The sequence below is a fragment of the Pyrenophora tritici-repentis genome, chromosome 1, assembly GCF_003171515.1.
Source record: "Pyrenophora tritici-repentis strain M4 chromosome 1, whole genome shotgun sequence".
Taxonomy (NCBI): domain Eukaryota; kingdom Fungi; phylum Ascomycota; class Dothideomycetes; order Pleosporales; family Pleosporaceae; genus Pyrenophora; species Pyrenophora tritici-repentis.
Window position 1 is genome coordinate 4,700,302 of NC_089390.1, and position 20,363 is coordinate 4,720,664.

At 51.9% G+C, this 20,363-nt stretch overlaps 10 protein-coding genes across 10 annotated transcripts; 6 read left to right on the top strand and 4 right to left on the bottom strand.

Annotated features, from left to right (window-relative positions):
- Positions 1-225: 225 nt before the first annotated feature.
- PtrM4_018560 (Snf7 multi-domain protein) lies at positions 226-918 on the bottom strand (the record flags this gene model as incomplete). The annotated part of the gene is made up of 2 exons (XM_001931721.1): positions 226-804; positions 853-918. The coding sequence occupies 2 exons, from the start codon at positions 916-918 to the stop codon at positions 226-228; spliced, it is 645 nt and encodes a 214-aa protein (XP_001931756.1).
- A 1,013-nt stretch (positions 919-1,931) lies between these two features.
- On the top strand, positions 1,932-4,959 carry PtrM4_018570 (SAPS multi-domain protein; the record flags this gene model as incomplete). Its single annotated transcript, XM_001931722.1, has 3 exons — positions 1,932-2,618; positions 2,666-4,177; positions 4,228-4,959. 3 exons carry the CDS (start codon positions 1,932-1,934, stop codon positions 4,957-4,959), a joined length of 2,931 nt encoding a protein of 976 aa, XP_001931757.1.
- Positions 4,960-5,363: 404 nt separating this feature from the next.
- PtrM4_018580 (uncharacterized protein) lies at positions 5,364-5,783 on the top strand (the record flags this gene model as incomplete). The annotated part of the gene is made up of 1 exon (XM_001931723.1): positions 5,364-5,783. The coding sequence occupies one exon, from the start codon at positions 5,364-5,366 to the stop codon at positions 5,781-5,783; it is 420 nt and encodes a 139-aa protein (XP_001931758.1).
- A 457-nt stretch (positions 5,784-6,240) lies between these two features.
- On the top strand, positions 6,241-6,906 carry PtrM4_018590 (transferase hexapeptide domain protein; the record flags this gene model as incomplete). Its single annotated transcript, XM_001931724.2, has 2 exons — positions 6,241-6,651; positions 6,703-6,906. The coding sequence occupies 2 exons, from the start codon at positions 6,241-6,243 to the stop codon at positions 6,904-6,906; spliced, it is 615 nt and encodes a 204-aa protein (XP_001931759.2).
- Positions 6,907-7,352: 446 nt separating this feature from the next.
- Positions 7,353-8,164, top strand: PtrM4_018600 (RING-finger domain containing protein; the record flags this gene model as incomplete). The annotated part of the gene is made up of 2 exons (XM_001931725.1): positions 7,353-7,785; positions 8,031-8,164. The coding sequence occupies 2 exons, from the start codon at positions 7,353-7,355 to the stop codon at positions 8,162-8,164; spliced, it is 567 nt and encodes a 188-aa protein (XP_001931760.1).
- A 548-nt stretch (positions 8,165-8,712) lies between these two features.
- On the bottom strand, positions 8,713-11,357 carry PtrM4_018610 (Fungal-trans domain containing protein; the record flags this gene model as incomplete). The annotated part of the gene is made up of 3 exons (XM_066103329.1): positions 8,713-11,018; positions 11,066-11,143; positions 11,195-11,357. 3 exons carry the CDS (start codon positions 11,355-11,357, stop codon positions 8,713-8,715), a joined length of 2,547 nt encoding a protein of 848 aa, XP_065965531.1.
- Positions 11,358-12,704: 1,347 nt separating this feature from the next.
- Positions 12,705-12,881, top strand: PtrM4_018620 (uncharacterized protein; the record flags this gene model as incomplete). The annotated part of the gene is made up of 1 exon (XM_001931727.2): positions 12,705-12,881. The coding sequence occupies one exon, from the start codon at positions 12,705-12,707 to the stop codon at positions 12,879-12,881; it is 177 nt and encodes a 58-aa protein (XP_001931762.2).
- A 556-nt stretch (positions 12,882-13,437) lies between these two features.
- Positions 13,438-16,439, bottom strand: PtrM4_018630 (chitin synthase B; the record flags this gene model as incomplete). The annotated part of the gene is made up of 7 exons (XM_066103330.1): positions 13,438-13,575; positions 13,624-14,968; positions 15,027-15,048; positions 15,086-15,386; positions 15,437-15,798; positions 15,848-16,325; positions 16,383-16,439. 7 exons carry the CDS (start codon positions 16,437-16,439, stop codon positions 13,438-13,440), a joined length of 2,703 nt encoding a protein of 900 aa, XP_065965532.1.
- Positions 16,440-18,149: 1,710 nt separating this feature from the next.
- On the top strand, positions 18,150-19,266 carry PtrM4_018640 (uncharacterized protein; the record flags this gene model as incomplete). The annotated part of the gene is made up of 2 exons (XM_001931729.2): positions 18,150-18,682; positions 18,795-19,266. The coding sequence occupies 2 exons, from the start codon at positions 18,150-18,152 to the stop codon at positions 19,264-19,266; spliced, it is 1,005 nt and encodes a 334-aa protein (XP_001931764.1).
- A 2-nt stretch (positions 19,267-19,268) lies between these two features.
- Positions 19,269-20,123, bottom strand: PtrM4_018650 (RibD, Pyrimidine reductase, riboflavin biosynthesis; the record flags this gene model as incomplete). Its single annotated transcript, XM_066103331.1, has 1 exon — positions 19,269-20,123. The coding sequence occupies one exon, from the start codon at positions 20,121-20,123 to the stop codon at positions 19,269-19,271; it is 855 nt and encodes a 284-aa protein (XP_065965533.1).
- Between the last annotated feature and the right edge of the window lie 240 nt (positions 20,124-20,363).

Consider the following 20,363-nt stretch of genomic DNA (forward strand, 5'->3'; position numbering starts at 1 on the left):
GCCAGCGTCCTGGTAGAAAACCCCCAAATCACCATGTCGATGTTTGCGACGCCAAAGAGGCATGCGCGTGGGACTTTCGTATTCTCTCGTGGTATCGTGACCGACAGGATACTTTGCGCGTGTTGATACTAGACTGAGGACTTCGCTAGCCTAGTCTGTGGCTGAGGAGGCAGCCTGGGGACCGTGCTTCGAACGTGAGGGGTACATGTACAGAGCTGAGGCTCATCAACCCGCAGCCTCCTTGACCTTGTTGGCGGCGTTGGGCGGTTCATCGATGAACTGTGGTGGCGCTGCATCGTCCAACATGAAGTTTGGCACGCCCGATGATTCGCCAATGCCCTCAAAGTCGACTTCGTCGCCTAACGCCTCCAGCTCCGCATCCAATTCAGATTCGTCTACATCCTCGGGCACATCGTAGCTGCGGCTTATCGCGTCTTGTATGTCGTTGCCCATGTCCATGAGGTCGGCCATCTCGTCTTGAAGTTTATCGATCTTATCGATGTTAACCTTGCCATATTGTTTGCGCAGTTCTTTTGTGGTCGTCTTCATTGCGTCGATGGTAGTCATGGTATTCTTGAGATTGTCTTGCATCATGCCAGCCTGCTCCATATTCCACGATTGTGCCTGCAGCTGGTCGCGCTGTGCCTCGTACTGCTTGCGCTGTTGGAGCACTTTCAGCGCCTTTTGCTTGATTGCCGTCTTGCCGGGGCCGTCGCGCATCTTGGAAAGCTTTTGCTGGTATGTCGAAAGTTCAGCGTTGAGTTTTGCGAGCTTGACGTCGAGACTCTCTACGCGCGTGTCGATCTGGGATGGTTAGAATGGAAGGGGCAACGGCTAGGGTGTATAACGTACGTTGGAGATGGCACTGTTGAGCGTCGGCTTGGGCGCCGTGCTCTTTGCTCCGAAGAGGCGGTTCATACTGGAGGTGTTTGATTGTGTTTGATTGTGTTTGATCGGGAGAGGGTTGTTGTTTTGACGGCGAAGAGAGTGCGATATAAAAGTGTTAGTGGTGGTACGATGGAGTGCAGCCTGGTGAGCGTGGGGTGAATGTTGTGGACACCCGGGCAGCATTATGGTCGTAGCTCCGGCAGGTCCCGCAACCTTTGGAACGTCATCGCTTGTCACGTGCCGCACTACTTTACCGGGTGGCTACATGAACTTGCACCAACACAGCGTTCGGTGGAAAGATTGTGGTGAGCGACTCATGACCTGCCGATGGATTGGCATTGTTGGGTCAGTGGCCTCATAGTCCGGGCATTTTCAACTGCCACTACCAGACAGTCAGTCTTGTCTGGTTCGGGCAGCAACACGAAGATGAAGTAGTGCCGTCTCCAAGGCTGACATGCAGTCGTCGGTACAAGTTTAGCCATGCCAGTGACCATGTCCAGTCGATATACTATGTTTGCGACAGTGCCGACGGCGCGGCGGATATCAAGGAGGATCTGCGACGTCGTCTGCACGCTACCAGTCCTACGCAGCTGCCACTAGGCCAGGCCTATCTATCACCACAAACTACGATACCCTCGCACAACACGGCAGCTTCCAAGCGTCTCATCTGCCTTTTTTGCCCGCGGCCCTTTGTATTCGTAACGACCCGTCACGAATTGCCGGTGCATGGGTTGAATTGGGAGTGCTGCGTGCCTTTCGCTTGCTATTGCCCTTCTCCCCCGCGGCCTGTTCGCTAGCAGGTACCTGTCCCACGTAGGCACGCTGCCCAAGCCACTCGACGCGCCTGCTGCCTCCTCGCTCGAGTGCTCCTGCTAACAAAGGCCCCTCCTGGCTAGTTTTCGCATTGGCCTCAGACTCTCCATGCCGCTTTCGTCGCCGTTGTAAATCTACGCATGTGCCCCGCCGCCCTACATCAGCACTCGAGTCCCTCGCCCGGCCCTTCTCCTGCCCCGCCCTTGTAGCCGCAAACACCGCAAACCACCATGTTTTGGCGCTTCGGCGGGTATGCCCAGCTCTCGTCGCTGGACAGTATTCTCGACAAGCCTGACGTCACCGTCGAGGAGCTGCTAGACGAGTCAGATCTGATCCAGGAGCTTAAGCAGCAGAACTCGAAGCTTATAGAATACCTTCGTGACGAGAATGTCTTGGAGCGCCTCCTTCGTTATGTCATCGCCGCAAGACCTCACTCGCCGCCCGATGATGAGACGGGTACGTCGCCTGCTGCACATGAACCGAGGAGTCCCAGCCGAGCTGGCTTCTTCGGCAAGGTCAGGGCTCGCTCAACGTCGACAGCCAAGTCGGACGCAGGCGACACCGAGGAGTCTAAAGAGGAACGTCAGCGCATGAAGTACGCATACGTCTCGTGCGAAATCTTGTCCTCAGAAGTGTGGTCGATATCAGAGGCCGTCCTTGAGAACCAGGACACGCTGCGCCAGTTCTGGGCCTACATCAAGCAGCCCGCGCCTCTCGACCCAGTACAGGCCGGCTACTTCACCAAGGTGAATGAGTCACTGCTCGATCGCAAGATGGAGGAAATGCTGGACTTCTTCAAATCTCTCGACAATGTCGTTACAGACATGCTACAACACGTCGACTGTCCTGTCATCATGGACCTGCTATTGAAGATCATCAGCCTTGAGAAGAGTGAGGGTGGACAAGGCATTGTTGACGTACGTTACTCCGCATGCGCTCGCATACACAGCTAATAGAGATATAGTGGTTACAACAGCAGAACCTCGTTCCCCGCTTGATCGGCTTCCTCGCTCCTGACCAGACCACCTCGACCCAAACCTCAGCTGGCGACTTCCTCAAGGCTATCATCACCATATCCGCAAACGCAACCACACAGGATCAGTCTGTAATAGGACCGAACGAGCTGACGCGCCAACTCGTCTCAGAATCATGTCTCAAGCAACTCATAGAATTCATGCTACAAGGCGGCAACCCTCTGACGGTCGGCGTGGGCATCATCATCGAAGTCATCAGAAAAAACAATTCCGACTACGACCTGGAGAACCAAATTGGTCCGGTTCCCAAGAACTCAGATCCCATCTACCTAGGCACTCTGCTCCGCCAATTCGCAAACCACATTCCGCAGTTCATGGAGCTCGTAAACAGTTCTAGTCAGATTGTTACGCAAACAGATGGCAGCACCACCAGGAAGAAGCGAGAGCTCAAAACGGCATTTGGCGAGAAGATAGAGCCACTTGGCTTTGACCGTTTCAAGACGTGTGAGCTGATGGCCGAGCTCCTGCATTGCAGCAACATGGCTCTACTCAACGAACGAGGAAGCGAAGCTGAGGTCCGAAGACGAGATGCCGAGCGGGAGCGTCTGAAAGCTGACGGAAAGCTAACTTCGGCCAACGCCGGTAATCTTGGTGACTTCTCTACTAGTGTCGACAGCCAAGGCTTTCATCATGCTCGGGCCCCTAGCATGGACTCCACTGCAGAGATAAAGCCCCTACATGTGCAGAACAGTTCTGAAGATGACTTTGAAAAAGTCATTGCACCCGAGGTTGCCTCAGATACACCAAAGGATACTTCAAGCGAAAAGGAACAAATCGGTGAGCCATTGGAGCCTTCACCGAAAGTTGCGCCAAGAGACGCACCAAGCGAGCCGTCTGCTGGTAAGCCCGTGGGTGACGACGGCGAATTCGTTGACGAGCCCCTCACGCCACCCAAAGATACGGCAGCATCTGCTGAAGCGGCTACCTCTCCAGCTAAGCCTGCAGACGATGCGGAGTCCCCTACATCGGCAGGATTGTCTGCCAAGGTCGATGATCTCGGCCTGGATAACGACACCGTTATGAATGACCGCCAAGAAGCACCAGAGCCTCCAAAGACCGAGCAGCCCGAAGAGACCAAGCCCGTCCTACCATCACTTTTAACACAGCAACTCAGCCAAAGCGCGGAACCCGTCACTCTCGAGCCAATAGAGAATCTATCACCCCACCCAGACGACAAACCAGCGCCACTGTTCGCGGGTAAGAACCGTGACAGTAGCAAATCTCCTGCCAAGATCGATACCTCGCGATTCACTGCACCTGCACCACCCGAATCAGATCTTTCCGAAATCACCCCCATCGATGAATCCCAAAGTGTACGCTCTGTGGTGTTCGGTGGTGCAGAAGAGGCTGTAGGATTCGAGATTGACATTGACGGAACACCTGTTGTGGGCGATTTACTTAAAATCACTTTCGTTGAGAACAAGGTTGTGCCCACTATACTAGTAAGTTTGTCTTCTAATTTCTGTACAGCACTCACGACTAATATCCCTAGGACTTCTTCTTCCGGTTTCCATGGAACAACTTCTTACACAATGTCGTATACGATGTAGTACAGCAGGTCTTCAACGGACAGATGGACCGTGGATACAACCGGCAATTAGCGATCGATCTTTTCGACAGTGGAGGGATTACTGAGCGAATCATCAAAGGCCAGCAGGAGAGCGACAGGTCTCACAAAGAGACGCACATGCGACTAGGATACATGGGACATCTCACCCTGATCGCGGAAGAGGTGTTGAAATTTACGGAGCGACATACCGACGAGGTCCTTTCACAGATGGTGTTAGACAAGGTCCACGCCGAAGACTGGGTACATTATGTCGAACACATCTTGTCGGAAACACGAGAGCGCGACAACGCCATTCTGGGAGGCGTACGACCCGACATGAGTGTCGGCCCCAGACAGGCCGTGCTCAACGCCGTCAACGCGGCAAACAATTTCGGAAACGACAGTGGCGGACTCTCCAACGCTAGCCTCGCCAACAACGGCAATATAGGCCTCGACAGCATGGAGCTCACCAGTGCTGGTGACACTGGAGGTGGTGGGTACACCTTCAGCGGAGGCTCCTTGCTTAGTGGCTTTACTAACTCGAGTGACGAAGAAGACGAAGACATGGACGATGTCGACACCGAAAGAGAGCGAGAACAACGACAGGGACCTGTCGACGATTCCGAACAAGTGGGTGAAATCTCATTTGACGATGCTGATATGGACTATCGATAATCCACACCACCCCGACCCACACACTACTGCCGCGATCGTTTCCCATCCGCGCTTGGTGCGTTTCCTTTTCTTATACTCGTTTGTATCATGAGATGGGCAGGCAGAGGGGTTACAGGCTAGATTTTGGACCGGTCATCGTTTCCTCTGTTCCTACATTCCTTCGCCATCCGCCGGGGTGTATGATACATGTAGTAATACGCATCGTGAGATGTGATTCTCTCATCTCCTTTGTGTGATGCACGATTGGGTGACTGGTCTTATAGTCTGGCAGGTCCTTTTGCTCCTACTCTTCACATCACCATGTACTCCATTTAGAATTTGTTCCTTCTCGTGTATTCTTTTTGCTGGCGTTCCACCTCCACTTCACTGATGTAATAGGGCTAGCTTCTAGATCTTCTACTAACATGACGTGTAAACAGCCAAACATTCCACCACCGCTTCAAATTCCGCCTTCTCGAGCGCGTCGCCAGTTCGCCCTCCGCCTAGCTCAACGGAAAGCACAGCTCGAATCAACACGCGAGGTCGAAGAAGATCCAGACGATCCATCAGCCCCAAAGACGCAAGAACAAGAAGAGCGCGAAGGCCACCAGCGATTTGCCCGCATGTTCGAGGGCATTGAAGACTCATCCGACGATGATAGTCTGCACAGCATCGAAGGCATGGGCGATGACGAAGACAGCATTGTAGGTCGTATTGAAGTTGAGGGCCAGGAAGTGGGTAGCCGAAGTCCGCAAAAGTTTGGCAGTCCAGAGAAGGATAGGGCAGGCGGTGGTGGTGTGGAAAGGAAGGACAGCGGTGATAGTGAGCAGTCAGTCGTTGTTTAGTTTTGAGATTTTGTTTGTGATGTAATTGGATACAAGATGGATGATTATGCGAATGTCACAGGTTGACGCATCGCGTTGTTGATTGGCGCATGATGTTGGCATAGGGTCACGCAGCATGAATGGATACGTATATTGTCGGTAGCAATGCATAGTTACGAGATACCCCTCGGCTTCATTCACTTGGATATCACACTCGGGCAAGGCAGTATCTCTTAGTGCCTCCTAACATGGCTGTTCTGTAAACTTTGAAAATGACAAGGTTGCACCTGCCGTCCGTGAGGGGAGCTCACCACGTGACTCGGTGATGCGCTAAATTCGTAGCGCGTTCTCGTAGAGTTCATCTTCTCCGACAACAGTTGACCACAAACAGTCTCGCAATTCCAACATGTCTGCACATCCAGATAGAGCTCGCCCGGAGCCTAATCGGCGTTCCTCCACGGCTCCAAAACGCACGTCTATGCTCCCCAAGCCCTCCTCGGTCTTCCTAGATTCATCCGTCCTTATCGCTCAACACGCCCAACTCACCGGCACACAACCCATAACAATTGGCCCAAACACCGTCTTGCACCCGCACTGCAAGCTCAGCAGCGCATTGGCGCCTGTTGTTCTTGGTGAGGGTTGTGTCGTCTTCGAGCGGGCAAAAGTTGGTGTGGGAATGAGTGCTGAGCTCGATGCTGCAAGCCGGCGGAGCAGCGTGGCGCCGGTACGCATTGTTGCAAATGCAAGGGAGTCTATGCGAAGCGAGGGCACTTTTCTGGGGAAAAACGTTGTTGTGGAGTCGAACGCAATCGTTGAGGCTGCCGAGGTTGGCGAGGGTAGTGTGATTGAGGTGGGTGCTGTAGTTGGGAGGGGTAGTATCATTGGAAAGGTGTGTATACCTAAAATGACCTCATGATGTTCCGAAGCTCATACGTAACAGTACTGCACTATCTCCTCGTCGTCGTATCTACCTCCGAATACACGTTTACCAGATTATACCGTCGTCTTCAGCGGGTCGCGGCAGCGGATTGACAGAACACTGCAGTTACGCCCTGAGATACTGGACGCGAAGATGGCAGTTCATGCGAAGCAGTTGGATATGTTTAAGAAATTGATACCGAACAACATTGCGAAGTGGGCGTAATCCACAGTCCTTGTATTCAAGACACCGTACTAAGTGCGTGCATGGAAATAACGGCAAGCACCATATCGATACTCTATCAATACGTTTGGACATTATCTTATGGCGGTATAGTATTGTCTTACATGGAAAATCCAAAAGTGGGTCAACCTACAAGAGATCCATGGTACAGTACCAAAAGCGAGCCACCCAAGACTACCTTTTTGTAAGGCAGCAAAATGAAATCAGGAAACTCAACCATGGTAGGCATCTCTTTAATCATACGCTATAAATTTTGTGAGTTGTCGAAAGGGCTTATATACTCTTCCATCCCAGCCTTCCATACCCCAAACTACCACATCCAAAAGACTTCAAACAATTACATCGACGCAGCGAATTCGCGATCGAAAAGAACTCCTACTCCGGCTTCTCATACCCCAGACAGAAAGAAAAGAAAGAAAAGTCCAATAATGGTATACTCCAGCCTCGCTGCCGGCCGCGTCCAAGGCATAGAAGTATGCCCCATGCCCTACGACGACCCCGACTGTCCCATCTGCCTAGAGCGCTACCAGTCCAACGCGCTCGTCCTCTACAACGCCGAGTACGCTGCTTCTTCCATCTCACGCGCAGCCAAACTCACTCGCGCTGTCGCCTCCAAACCCGCAGACCACTCACCCCTCAAACTTCCCTGCTGCCGCAACAAAATCTGCCGAGAATGCCTGAACGCCTGGCTCAGCGTATCAGACACATGTCCCATTTGCCGAGGCAAACTCGTCGTGCCGCCGCCGCTCGTGAGAATGCGTCGTTTTATCGATTGGGTCCTCGGGCTGGTCAACTTTGAGTCTCCTGTGGTTGTTGTGCATCCTCCTCCTCCGTCTGAGGCGGCACATGCCCCATCTAACGGTGAGCTTGTTATTTATATTGTTTTTTGTCTTCTGGTGATATTGGGGGAGTGGAGAGTGTCCATGAGACTGAGGTGAGTTATCCTTGAGTTTTGAGGATTTACTCTACTTTTGTAATTCATTTGGTCTTGTTACATATAGCAGCATTATAGTGTAGTCCAGCAGTGGACTAAACGGCTGTGTCCTTTTTTTTTTGGCTTACACCCGCGAGTTCAGAATGATCATCCAACTAACGAGATTTCACAGATGTCTACTCTGACTCCGATGATTCAGATGATAGCCGTAACTACGACTATGAATTGTACCACGACGAAGATTATGGGGTCTTGCCGCTTTTCTGCGGGTGGGAGGAATGCTGGACGGATCTCTGGAGAGATTAAGGCTTTCTAGAGGGGAACGCGCTGGGATGTTAGACTGCAGGTGTGCGCCTTCATTCTTTGCGATTTTTTTGTAGCGATGGAGCGTGGATGGTTAGGTGGTGGGAGGTAGAAAGATTGCTACGTGAAGTGGTATCATCAAAATTTCTCGATTTAGTAGTCATCTTTCATCACAACCGCCTTTCGTTCTAGTATTATTCTTACGACGTCCCCTCCTTTGTCACAGAGAGCTTCTACCTACTACCACATGCCTTTGTCAAGATTTATCACAAAGCATCAACAAAGCCCTATAGATAAGAGTGAAAAAGCTCCATAGAGCTCTCATCAAAATCATGTAATCGATGGTCCTTCAGTTTGGTACGCCCAAGTACGGGTACCGTGGTACTTGTAAAGGGGATTGAAAATCTCAGCGCTTCGCCAATGTATCAATCTAAGCCCTATACAAATTCCATGTATCGATCATACACCAGCAACAGGATATCATTACCCCCCCCCCCCCCCCCCCAAAAGAAAACGCCAACATAACATTGTCTAAGAATTACCCCCTGCCATTACTGCCACCGAAACGCATCCCCCGGGATAAAGAAATTCGCATCTTCAAATGTAATGACGCGGTCCATGTCGAGGAAATGCGAATCCATCAGGGCATCTGAAAGATTGAGTAGAGATTGATCTTGCACGCTCTGCTGATTGCCTGGTGTGACAATCGTGTTGTAAGGAGGAAGAGGCGAGCCGGCTGTTGGTGTGGGATTGGCGCTGATTTGAGGAACAGACAGGGCGTGGTTGGGGTAGTTTGTAGGTACGTAGGGAGACTGATATACGTGGGGTACTCCACTTGGCGATAGAGAATGCGCGGTTGGTATGCGACCATGGTTTTGATCGTATCTTGATGGGGATGAAGCGGCTATGGATCTTGTCTTGTCCACGGGTGGTAGCTGTCTTGGGCTCAGCATTGATTGGGCGCTGTGGACACTGTTGTTGCGTCCGTGGAGTCTCATCAACGTCGGGTCGTGGGCAAGGCTTCCAGAGCGGGGTTTAGGCGTGGCTGCATAGGTTGGACTGGAATATGTCTGTGGGTCTAGTGCAAGTCCCGCGTGGTCGTAAAAGTCGAACCGGAAGTTGGGGTCGTTTTTACAGGCTTCTAGTAATTGCTCGAGGTGGTCGGCGTACATGCCAGCTTGATTGCAGGGTTTCGTGTTTACTTCGCTTTTGCCCCTCCATCTTGTTGCCATTTCCCAGAGATCGCGGACCAGGCGTTGGAATTCGGGTCGTAGAGGTTGTCGTGAGGCTTGGTGATCAAAAAGCAACGCTTTAGCTGCAACGAATGCGCAAAACGAGAACTGTACGTTGACAAACGGTATTAGAGTATGGGCGAGGAATTTGCCGACAATGTTGGAGGTCTCGACAGCAGCTAGCTCGCATGTTTGAATGCTGCATTCCTTGGGCAGGGCCACGAAGCCACTCCATGCACGGGGCGGGTATCCGATAGGATGGTGGAGAAGAATCATCGACGTGTTATGCGTGATATGCGCCAGTGTGAGATTCGGATCCATATCCACAACGGCTCTGTCAGGAGAAATATTTGAATCCTTCCATCTGGGTGGCAGGAACATCTTCCATTGCACAAGCCTTAGATCCAGCTCTTTAAAGCGAGTCAACCAACTGACAGCATGCTCTTTGTCCTGCCAATTGATCCTTTGCTGGAGAAAAAACGTTGTAACCTGGCTCAGACTCTCGGTTGCTTCAACGCAATACGCAAATGCCCCAAGCTTGGATGCATCAATATAACCATTGGCTGACATCGGACTAGCACCCTGAGGCTGATCAATCCGTGGGTCCTCGTCGTTGTATTGCGCAGGTACATTTGCCAAAGAGCGCCCTATCCGAGCTGCTGCTTTATTCCATATACCAAAGTACGGCGTTGTAACGGGCTCTTCACGCGTAAAGTATCCACCATCTGCTGGTAATCTTCGATGTACGTCATCAGCTGTCAGGCTCGTATTCCAACCAGTGGACGCTGAACAAAACCGATCGAGCAGAAAGATGACCCAGAACAGTCGCCGACGCTCTTCCAGTTCTGTCCAGTCGTTTGAAGGTTTTACCAGACGCACAGGCTCCATAAGCGATCCGGCATGCGAAGTTGATGGTTCGACCGTAAGCTGCAGATAGTCAATCGTCCTAGTGAGCGATCCGATCAGCGGCCATGCTCTTTCGGGCTGGCCATCATTGAGGAGATCAAAGACCAGAAAGACAAGGGCCTGTAGGCTTTCGATGGTAACATTGCGCATTGCGTGCGTCTCTACAATCATACGAGAAACTCTGGTCTGCTGACTTATCTGGTCGCCATCCATGAACAACACATTAGCATCCATGTGCCGCAGGGTAACAGCAACCAACGCATGGAGGACGAGCACGTGTCCAGCTTCTTGTGAGCCTTGGCGTACGCGATCTTGAAGTCTTTTCTTGTGTATATAAGGGATCCAATGATGAAAAGAGACGCAGAAGAAGTCTGCAACTTTTTCGAGAAGTGGCTGGGGCGGCAGGTGTTCTGCAATGTCGACATTCTCAAATGGAAATAGGCGATTCTCGCTGACTGGCATCTCAAGGCGTCGCTTCAATGGATTTGACGCTACATTTTCTTCTCGTACCCCGGTTACATTCTCTGTGGCTTTGGCTAAGCGGCGATACTCAGGGGGAGGTTCGGCGCTCCGAACAACTTCTTCGACACGGGGCGTGACTTCCCTCGCGGCATCAGAATGCCCGGGACTGACGGTATGATTGTTGGCAGTCGCGCCATCATCCTTAAACTGAGTCCGGATTTCTCCTTTGTCGTCCAAGAGGATTTTCTCTAGAAAGGCTTGTTTGAGTGAGATGAGGTTCAGCAAAAGAGGAACGCTATCATACCGACGCGACGCGTTAACGCCTCAACCGCGCCGGGCTTGAGGCCGGGCTTGTGTCTCGGCTGGTATTGGCATTCGGAGGCTTTGCCGAAGATCAGCAAGGGACACTGAAAATCCGCGCAAAAAAACTTACACAGCCGCAAGCAATGCGAACAAGAGGGTGTTTCTCGCGAGCAACGTAGCTTACGTTGCTTACAACTAACGCACGCGGGATTATCACCGCCGACGGAAATGGGCCCGTCTTCTTCTCCTGCTTGGCTTCCACTGCCAACCGAGTAATTCGTCCACCCAGTCATGTTGACATCACCGCAGCATCACGGAAGCGTTGGTAGAAAGAAGCAATTGGTGAAGGATGCAAAGGACGGCGGGCATCGGGATAACTGAAGGCTTTCCCCACACTCTAACCCCGCAAATATATTAGCTTGTTTTCATCTCGGCAATTCACTCCACTTGTACAGACGGTCAGACGCTGACATGGAAAGTTTCGGGGTAAATTACTATGATTCTGGACCATTGCGACTGGTGCGCACGGATCCTTTACCGCGTGGGCGACAAAATGGGTTGCATATGCAATGCACAAGGGCTTAGCTGCTTGTCCGCGCCACGCGCCACTCAACGACCACAAGCCACAGTATCGCATTGAAGTACTTGACTGTATGAAGATACTCCCGGATGGTCGCATCAAACACCTCTTTATTGACAGATACACGTTGCGACCGGATTTTCGCCCAGCTAAGAGCCATTGACGCGCTGGTGCGTGTGCGCGTGGTATTTCCAAGAAGACCTTCGTGTAATCGTGCCAAATCTTACTACACATGTGTAGTCAACATTCTCAGCCAAAGCAATTCCACTGATGTGAACTTGCTATTGAAGATGCCATTGTGTTCAGTACTATAACAAAGACCGATGCAGCATCATGTTGCTAAACCTTGTACCTCTAAATTTTGGCAGTGTTGTATTCACATCGACTGCGACAATAGACGAGACAATCATGTGTAGGGATGATGATACTAGCTAACAGATACGATGCATCGTAATCAAGTAAAACATCAACAGAAACATTGTCGTACAATACCCAGGTAGCATGTAGAACAGAGGTGAAGGCAGATCGAAGAGAACCTGCTGCCTATCACATGACAGACTCACCGCGCACCTTCCCACTCAGCAGTTCTTTTACCATTGTCTTTTAGGCAGCCATCACGAGTCTGCGTCGCTGGCAATTCTCCAATCTTCCCCACAGTTCCCATATAAGAATCTTCTGTTCCCCCACACAACTCTCCCACCTACATTCTCACAGCCTACATCAACCTCGCTGCCAGACAAATACCACCAGAACCAGAAGCTCCACACAAGCTACCACAAGCTAACTTGCATACTACAAGCCCTACAAGCCTCCCGGTACTCGAGTACCTCAACAACCTCAGGAGTATACAAGCACCCCCACCTCCTCAAAACCGCAGCTTCTCAGTCACCCCGGGAGCATACAAGCACCCAGAAGACCCACGCACACGACCCAAAACGGTCACTGACTTGTTCCTCGCCTCACCATCTACTCACCAAACCCACCCTCACAACACCTCGACACCCTCCCCGCACCTGCCACCATGTGCACCGCCACGGTCCGCCACTGCACCAACTGCGGCATGGACTTTACGCGTCCACCTACTCTGTGCGCAGAGGCCGAAGTGAGCGGTCGCCGCTGCAAGGCCGACAGCGTGGACGAAGAGGGCAAGCCCAAGAACAAGCATGTTGCGCTTCGCGTGACGTGCTCGGTTGCGTGCCGCGAGGACCAGAGCAAGAAGGACCAGCATGTCGAGTAGGGAGGGCGCCAGGGCGCGGGCAAGGATGGGTCTTCCGAGAGACAGGAAAAATCCCTGATCAGATAGGATGAGCAACGACGACATGGCTTACGTATGACATGATATGATAATAAGGAATACTAGCACCTTAACCCTGCACGCGTGTGTCTGCAATGTCAAAAGCAATTTCTCCGTGATGTGAAACGAGCATAATTTTAAAATACTTAGTATTCAATCTAGCGAAAAACATTTGCAAACCAGCTAATCGTGCAAAAAGTGGACATCGGTATATCTCTCTCTCCCTTTTCAAATAAACCCAAGACATTCGGCATCTGTATGCAATACTGAACAAGGAGTAATACAGGCAAGCAGTGACGATGGCATCAATCTGCTGCGCATGAGCGGACGTGTCTTTTTGTAACAAGCAAGAGTCAGAGGCTACACAGCTTGAAGCTATTGCTGAAGTCCGAGACACCAACCAAGGAACGCCGTAATACGAGGAGGTTTGAGAAATAGAAGCAAGGCTTGAGAAACGCAAAAGTGGCCGTTGCTGAATTGGATGATATGTCGTGGCTGTTTACCTCTTCCTGACGCAGAAGAAGAGACCAGTACGACCAAGGAACCACAAACATCCCAGGAAACGCACCAAGGCAAGCGCTGCAGTGGCCCACAGAAGGGCCTGGAAGAAATGCGCTGTTCGGCTTGAGGCACTTGACTGTGATGACATTAGCAAAAGTAATCAAGAAGAGAGGCATAGACTTACCGAGAAACCGAAGCGGTCGAAGTTGTCCTGGGTAATTACAACAGCGAGGGTAGCGTTGGAACCAATCCAGGCCGTGCAAAGATGAGTACGGAAAGACTTGTACGAGTCTTCAAGCGTCTTCTCGTCGCTCTCGACAGGTGGGACGTAAGGAGCAAGAGCACGCTTGACAGTAGCCTCGAACTGGCTGTCAATATCGGCCTGGGGCAGATCCGGTTCCTCAATGACGTTGTGCTTGCCGTCTGATCCCTTCTCCGTCTTCGCTGAGGGAAGTGCATCAGCCTTGTCGGAACCCTTGGTACCCCAAGAAACATCGTGCCAGTTGGAAAAGGCGTAGACGTTAAGGATGTTGATGTAGGACGACATGATGAGCAGATACTGCGGGAAGGAGGTGAACATGTGCCAGGGGTCCATGTAGAGGAACGATGCAACGTAGTAGAGACCAAAGGTCGCCCCAAGAGCAATGATAATGATACCAACACCGTCGGATGAGAAGAACGATTGAGCAAACTTTTCCGGCGAGGTGGTATCGAGCTTCTGCGATGTAGGATTCGTGAAAGCTTGTACGACAAGGTAGATGGACAGGATGACGATGTAAAGTTGGATCAGACCGAAGACACAGAATGAGATCAGGTAAGACCATCTCGAACCCTTTGGACGATTACCGAAAGCCAGAATGAATTGCAGGACGAGGAAGCCGAGGTAGATGTAAGTGACAACCGTGTTGAAGATGGGCGTAGCAGTGTTTCCGAATGGCCAAGCGTCTCTGTCTCCGGTTTTGGTACCGACAAGACTCATGATGACAACGGTAGTAAGCCAGAAGGAGGCCATGGAAAACCAGGTGAGAATCGTTTGGAAGGTGTTGTACAGCATCTGGACGTGGAAGAAGAACATGCGGATGAGGTTGTGGCCACTCTTGTACATGCGGCCGAAATGGAGCAGGGAGTAGATACCGGCAGCAAAGGAACCGTTCAACCAACGACGACGTTGACCGATCAGTTCTGCCGCGTCTTCGGGCACGTCAGTCTCTCCCTTGGAGGCCTTGATGTAGGTCAGATGCCACTTGGAGCCAGCCTTGGCGACAAGTTCGAAACACAGAATACGGTCCTCGGCCAAGAACATGTTCTTCTTGAAAATGTTCATGCCCTCGATACCCTTCTTTCCGAGAATCTTGGCAAGGGTATGGTCACCGTGGAAGTACTGCTCGAGCGGTCGACCCATGATAGCGCGGTATCGGTAGGCGGAGAAAGCACCGGGCAACACAGAGACGTATCCGAAGGAAGATTCCAGGGGCTTGTCGAGAATGTTACTGATCTTATACTCGAAGTTTTGCGAGGTTCTTCCAGCCCTTGCCTAATTTTCGTTAGATCTTAAAATAATTTTACCGCAGCGTCAGAAAAACTTACCCAACATAGCGTTTCGTTAGATCTTAAAATAATTTTACCGCAGCGTCAGAAAAACTTACCCAACATAGCGTGAATCTCACCGCAAGCACCACCAAGGTCCTTGTCGTTGTAGAAACCTTCCCAAAGGGCGAGGAGAGATTTGGGGCCTGGCTTGGTACCGGCATCAAGCAGAATACAGACTTCCGGGTTCAAGATGCGGCCAATGGCAGTGAAGAGCCATCTGTGCGAGTTGATTTTCTTGCTGTTCTTTTGCTTCAGGCAGAAAATCATCTGGACGGGAGGGAGCGTGCTGGCGCTGTCATCGTGGGGGCGGATGAGCTGTTGGTTAGGGGTAACCGACAATTGTGTGGTGTACTCAAACTGCGGATTTGTTAGCTGTGTGATTTGCTGTGGCGAAGACTGCAACGTACAATGTGAGCAACAGTCTCATTTCCATCAATATCCTTCTTCATGATACCATCTTGGTAGATACCGACAGTGGCGAGCAAATCGAGCGTGCCCTTGTCGCAAGGGTCAATACCGTCGAAAACAAGGCACACGACAATCTTCTGCCAAGCCGGACCACCCTTGTTCCAGAACTCGGATTTCTTCAAGTTGACAATGTCGCGGATGTTTTGCATGACACCGTGCAGGGTACGGGCGGTAAGAACTTTGTCTTCGTTGTAGTAGGTGATGGCGATGAGCAACTCAGTGTGGCGGTTGTACATGGCCGGACGCAGATTGTATCCGTTCTTGAGAGTGAAGTCATTGGGGTCACATGTCGCGGCCGTGTCTGGCGCCTGTCAGAACTGTATGTGTCATATCTGAAACGCGTGACTTACATCGCATGTGAGTAAACTCCTCGCTACCGCTCTCGAGGTCATTGCGGTACTTTGCCTGGATGGCATTCTGGATGGCCGAAGGCACCGGATAGTCGGCACTGAGGACGGAACCTTGCACAAGCTTAACCTTACGGGTCATGCCACGCTTGAGACCACCAGCAGCTCCTCCGCCAGGCTGCTGTCGCTGCCTCCATGCCTCGGTCGAGCTGGTCTCGCTCCTCTGGTATGGCGAAGGTGCCCGCTGGGGAGCGCCGAAGTCGCCAGCTGGGTCGTAGCCGCCAGTGGCGGAGTAGACGGAACCCTCATGGGCTTGACCAGGGTATTGTGTTGGCCTGTCGGTGGCATACGACTCGGTCAAGCTGTATGTTGAGTGTGGGCGGACTTCCGGGTTGCCGTAGAAGGGGTCCGAATGTGCACCAGTGGGGTTCTCGTGCAAGAGCGACTGGCCGACTTCCTCTTCATCGCGGGTGCGGTCGTACTGCGGATGCTGTTAGCCACAACGTCCTTTCTCGCCTTGGTCATCAGGGGCTCCTACGCCGGTGTGCGGTTCTCCCAGGTTGTAACCTTGGGGGTTGGTGTTGTTGTACGCCATGACGTGCTGCAGTCCACGTTGGGGTCCTGCAGATGGCGGTGTTTTACGGGGCCGTGGTGATGGAAAGCGAATGAGATGTTAAAAAAAAGGCAGCGAGCGGCCAACTGGGGGTGTCGCTTGATAAAGGCAGATGAATGTCTGGGGCGCTCTCAGGGCTGAGAAAGCTGAAGGGACGCGCACTAAACCCCTTGAAGCGGGCACTGGGATGGGGGGCAGATGCGCTAGGGAAACGGCCGCGCTGAAACACAGGTAATTGGTTGACCTCGCGTTTCGGAATGGATGCGGGCAGAGGCGCCTTTAACAGGAATGTCTTGGTGCGACGGGCCTTCTTGGGTGGGCGCGCTCTGCTCTTCAACAAGTGCAGACGAGGCAAAAAAACCACGGTAGAGGCGGTGACCACACGACGGAAGCACATGGACGATCCATCAGTGTCGTCTGTCAGTGTGGCACTAGCTGGCCACTGCACCTAAAATTAGACGGGGCCTTTGATCAGCTCCACGTTTGACCAGCACAGCCTCACACAAAATCATCGACACCGCCGTCCCCGGTCTCGTTCCCAAGCACAGAGCCCTACACAGTACCGTAAGCCTACTGCTTGGCCCACCGCTACATCCTAAGTACATGTCTGATGTTGGGACTTTGGAATGCTGACAAGCCCTTGTGGCGTGGCCATGGCGCAGAGACGCTGCATAGTTTGACTCTTGTAGTGTTTGCATCTACTCTTCATACGCCTAGGCCGCCGTCTTTCTGGCAAGCTAGGGGCTGCACGGTACGTCAGCGACCTTTGCAAGCCTGTTAGCTGTTCCGCACATGGGACCCACTCGGACAGATGCTGGATGCTCAGCACCCAGGTTTTCCACTCGGGGTTGCATGCGCTGGTCCTGTACCGCCATGTAACCCAGACTATACGGCTCTATAGTCGGAGCGACCAGAACTGCCGCCGTTTATTGGTATGTTGGTCTTGCCGCAGCCGCTTCGGACATCCCTTGGGCTTGCATAGTGACCTTCATCTCATTCGTTTGCTAGGGTGTACGATTGCGACGCAATAGCAGGGTCCGGCCGGTTGGCGACTTCTCCTGTCCGCGCGTGTGGGTCACGCATGTAGGCCTGTTCCTGGACCCTTTGAGATACATGTTAGAGTGAGTGAATGCACCACACAATGCCATGCATGACTGTCCACCGCGTTGTTACAATTTCGGAATGCGGCGGCTTTGCTTGGTCATATCTGCTTCGTCCAGGGCTAGGACCACTGGTTGCGGCGGCTGCCCATGTTCGAACCATCACACAAGACCGGTCGACTGCAACCTCTGAACTGTCTGTGCTAAAGACGCCACTGCAAAAGTGTTATGGAACGTAAAAAAAAAACCGAGCAGCCACACCTGCAGCCCCTTATGACATCAATAGTCATGCGTGCGCTCCTTCCATCTTCAGATCTATCCAACGACGCGGGGAAGAGCAGTTCGCACTTGCACCTTCCGTCATTCAGCGTCCCAACAGAGTGCCTACCTCTATTTAGGTACTTTAGAAACTTCACCTACTTTAGATGTTGTTCCCTGTACACACTCTGTTTATTCACCAATCTATCGCTTGTGGTTTATTTCTGTCGTCCTAGATGCTTTTCGCCCGTATCGGCATAATACCTGTCACGTCAGTCGCACCATCGCGCTGACCATATTTCTCACCCCATCTATCAAACCGGTACGAGCCGTCATGGCGTCAACCTCCCGACTGGTGGGCCTACCCAGATCAAAAGGCACGATTCCAAGACCCACAGCCACCATCTCCTCCGGAGAGTCTCCAGCGCATGCCAACGTCAATCGCTTGCCTGATAACCCAAACTTTGTCCATCCGGCTCACGTGATACCTCCACCAAGCTACCCGAGCGTCGAGAACCTTATCATTGTGTGCTGCCATGCCATCTTCCTTCCTGATGCAGATGCACCTGATTTCCCACTGCACAGCCCTCATTATGAGTCCAATTGGCTTCTGGCACCCTTCCAAAAGTCGAACACGAGTACGAATAAACTAAGCGAACACGAGACGTTTCTCGCACATGTCAAAGCGGGCATTGACGCCTTGACCGTGGGAACAGACGTAGAGCATCCCACCTCAAGTCTTCTCGTATTCAGTGGTGGTGCTACCAAACGCTCTGAATCCCTTAAAACAGAGGCGCGATCCTACTATCATGCAGCACTAGCAGAAGAGTTGGCGAGCGGACATATGGGTGGTGGTCCTGCCCATCGGTATGTCAACCATCTCGCGTGCATTTCAACTTTATCCTGGTGCTTTGGCTTCTAAAAACAGGGGCCCTTGATAATCATGTTGCTGGCATAACATTACTGACTTGGGCCGAAGATTATACAATAAGCGCTACATATTGCTAGAAGAACAAGCTACCGATTCTTTTCAGAACCTGCTCTTTAGTATCTTGCTATTCAGAAAGGCAACCGGGAGGTACCCCAAGCAAATCCGTGTCATCACACATGCCTTTAAAGCGAAGCGCTTCCTCGAGCTACATGCACCGGCTATTCGATGGCCACAGGACCGTATCCAGGTCCAAGGGATTGATCCATTAATGGATATGGATGCACTAAGCGATACTCTCAGAGGAGAAGAGGAGTCCGGGTATGCGGCATGGAACGCCGACCCCATGGGAACTGGCGACCTCCTAGGCGGGAAGAGACAGTTACGTGGATGGGATGCTAGTAAGGCAGCGAAACACTTCACGGATCTGGAAGATAGCGTCAAGAAGCTATTCCAAGGCATAGCGTCAGACGATTTACCATGGATAGAAGGAAGCGTAGGTACTGTCCTACAAGTGTCCTAGCGCTACTCTTTTGTTTGCCGAATCAATCTGTTAGGCTCCCCACAAAGTACTACATCCTCTCCCAGAGGTATCCATTTCACATATCGCAACCTTGTCATGGGTAACCGCTCACGACCACCATCCGGGCAGACCTGTACGCCACCTTTGCCTAGCCAGGTTGGTGCAATTGTAACAATAACGGAATTAACAAGAGAGTATGCGGGACTAGGACCGAGGAAATCATTGATTACAAAACCACCGCCCTCGATCATGACACTCCCAATACCTTCCTGCTTCAATGCATCGAGAATGATGTGCCACGAGGAACCAGCCTGGCTCACATCTCTTGCTGATAAACCCAGAAACAAGAACTTCCCTCCCACGTTTTCGAGGGTCGCTCTTCGGTCTGCGGGTGGATTTGTAGAGGTGACAATGTAAGGTGCCTTGCCCTTCCCTTCCTTGGCGAGTCTCAACACCTTGCTCTCTTCATTGAATTGCCAGCGACCATGTGGATCTACGACGACTGGCCTTGGTTGGCCAACGAGTCCTTCGCCACCATAACCGCCAACGCCCTCTAGTCGACAGTTCAAGGACGGATTGTCGGCAATGGCTGTGCCTGCTCCAATCAAGATGGCGTCATATCTAGATCTCAGAAAATGGGTCATGGCCTTTGAACGTGGCCCAGAAAGGGCCGTCTGCACACCGGGAGCAATAGCGAGCTGGCTGTCGAGGGAGGTAGCGAAAGTCAGGGTGACGAAAGTTTTCGCGATATCTTCTGGTCGCATACATTCTGCAGAGGAAGGGAGTGGTATGTACTCCTCAAGCTGATGTCTATCGGAATCTGGAAATTGTAAGGCATCTCGGGCTGGTGCAGTCATGGTGACTATATCTCCAGGTCGTGTATATCGCGACCGTAACTTCCGCTAAATCCAAAGTTTTTAATTGTTTCTTGGTAGTGAGTTTTGAAGGTTTCTCATACCGCGAGTGAAGGCAAGAAGTTGTGAGAGGGGCAAGCCCTCCATGCTGACTAAGGCAGTGAAGTGGCGCTGGATTCGTGTTCGGCCGCGGTCGCACCCCACGTTGAACCACGGCCCGACGATCGTGGCAGCCTGCCCAAC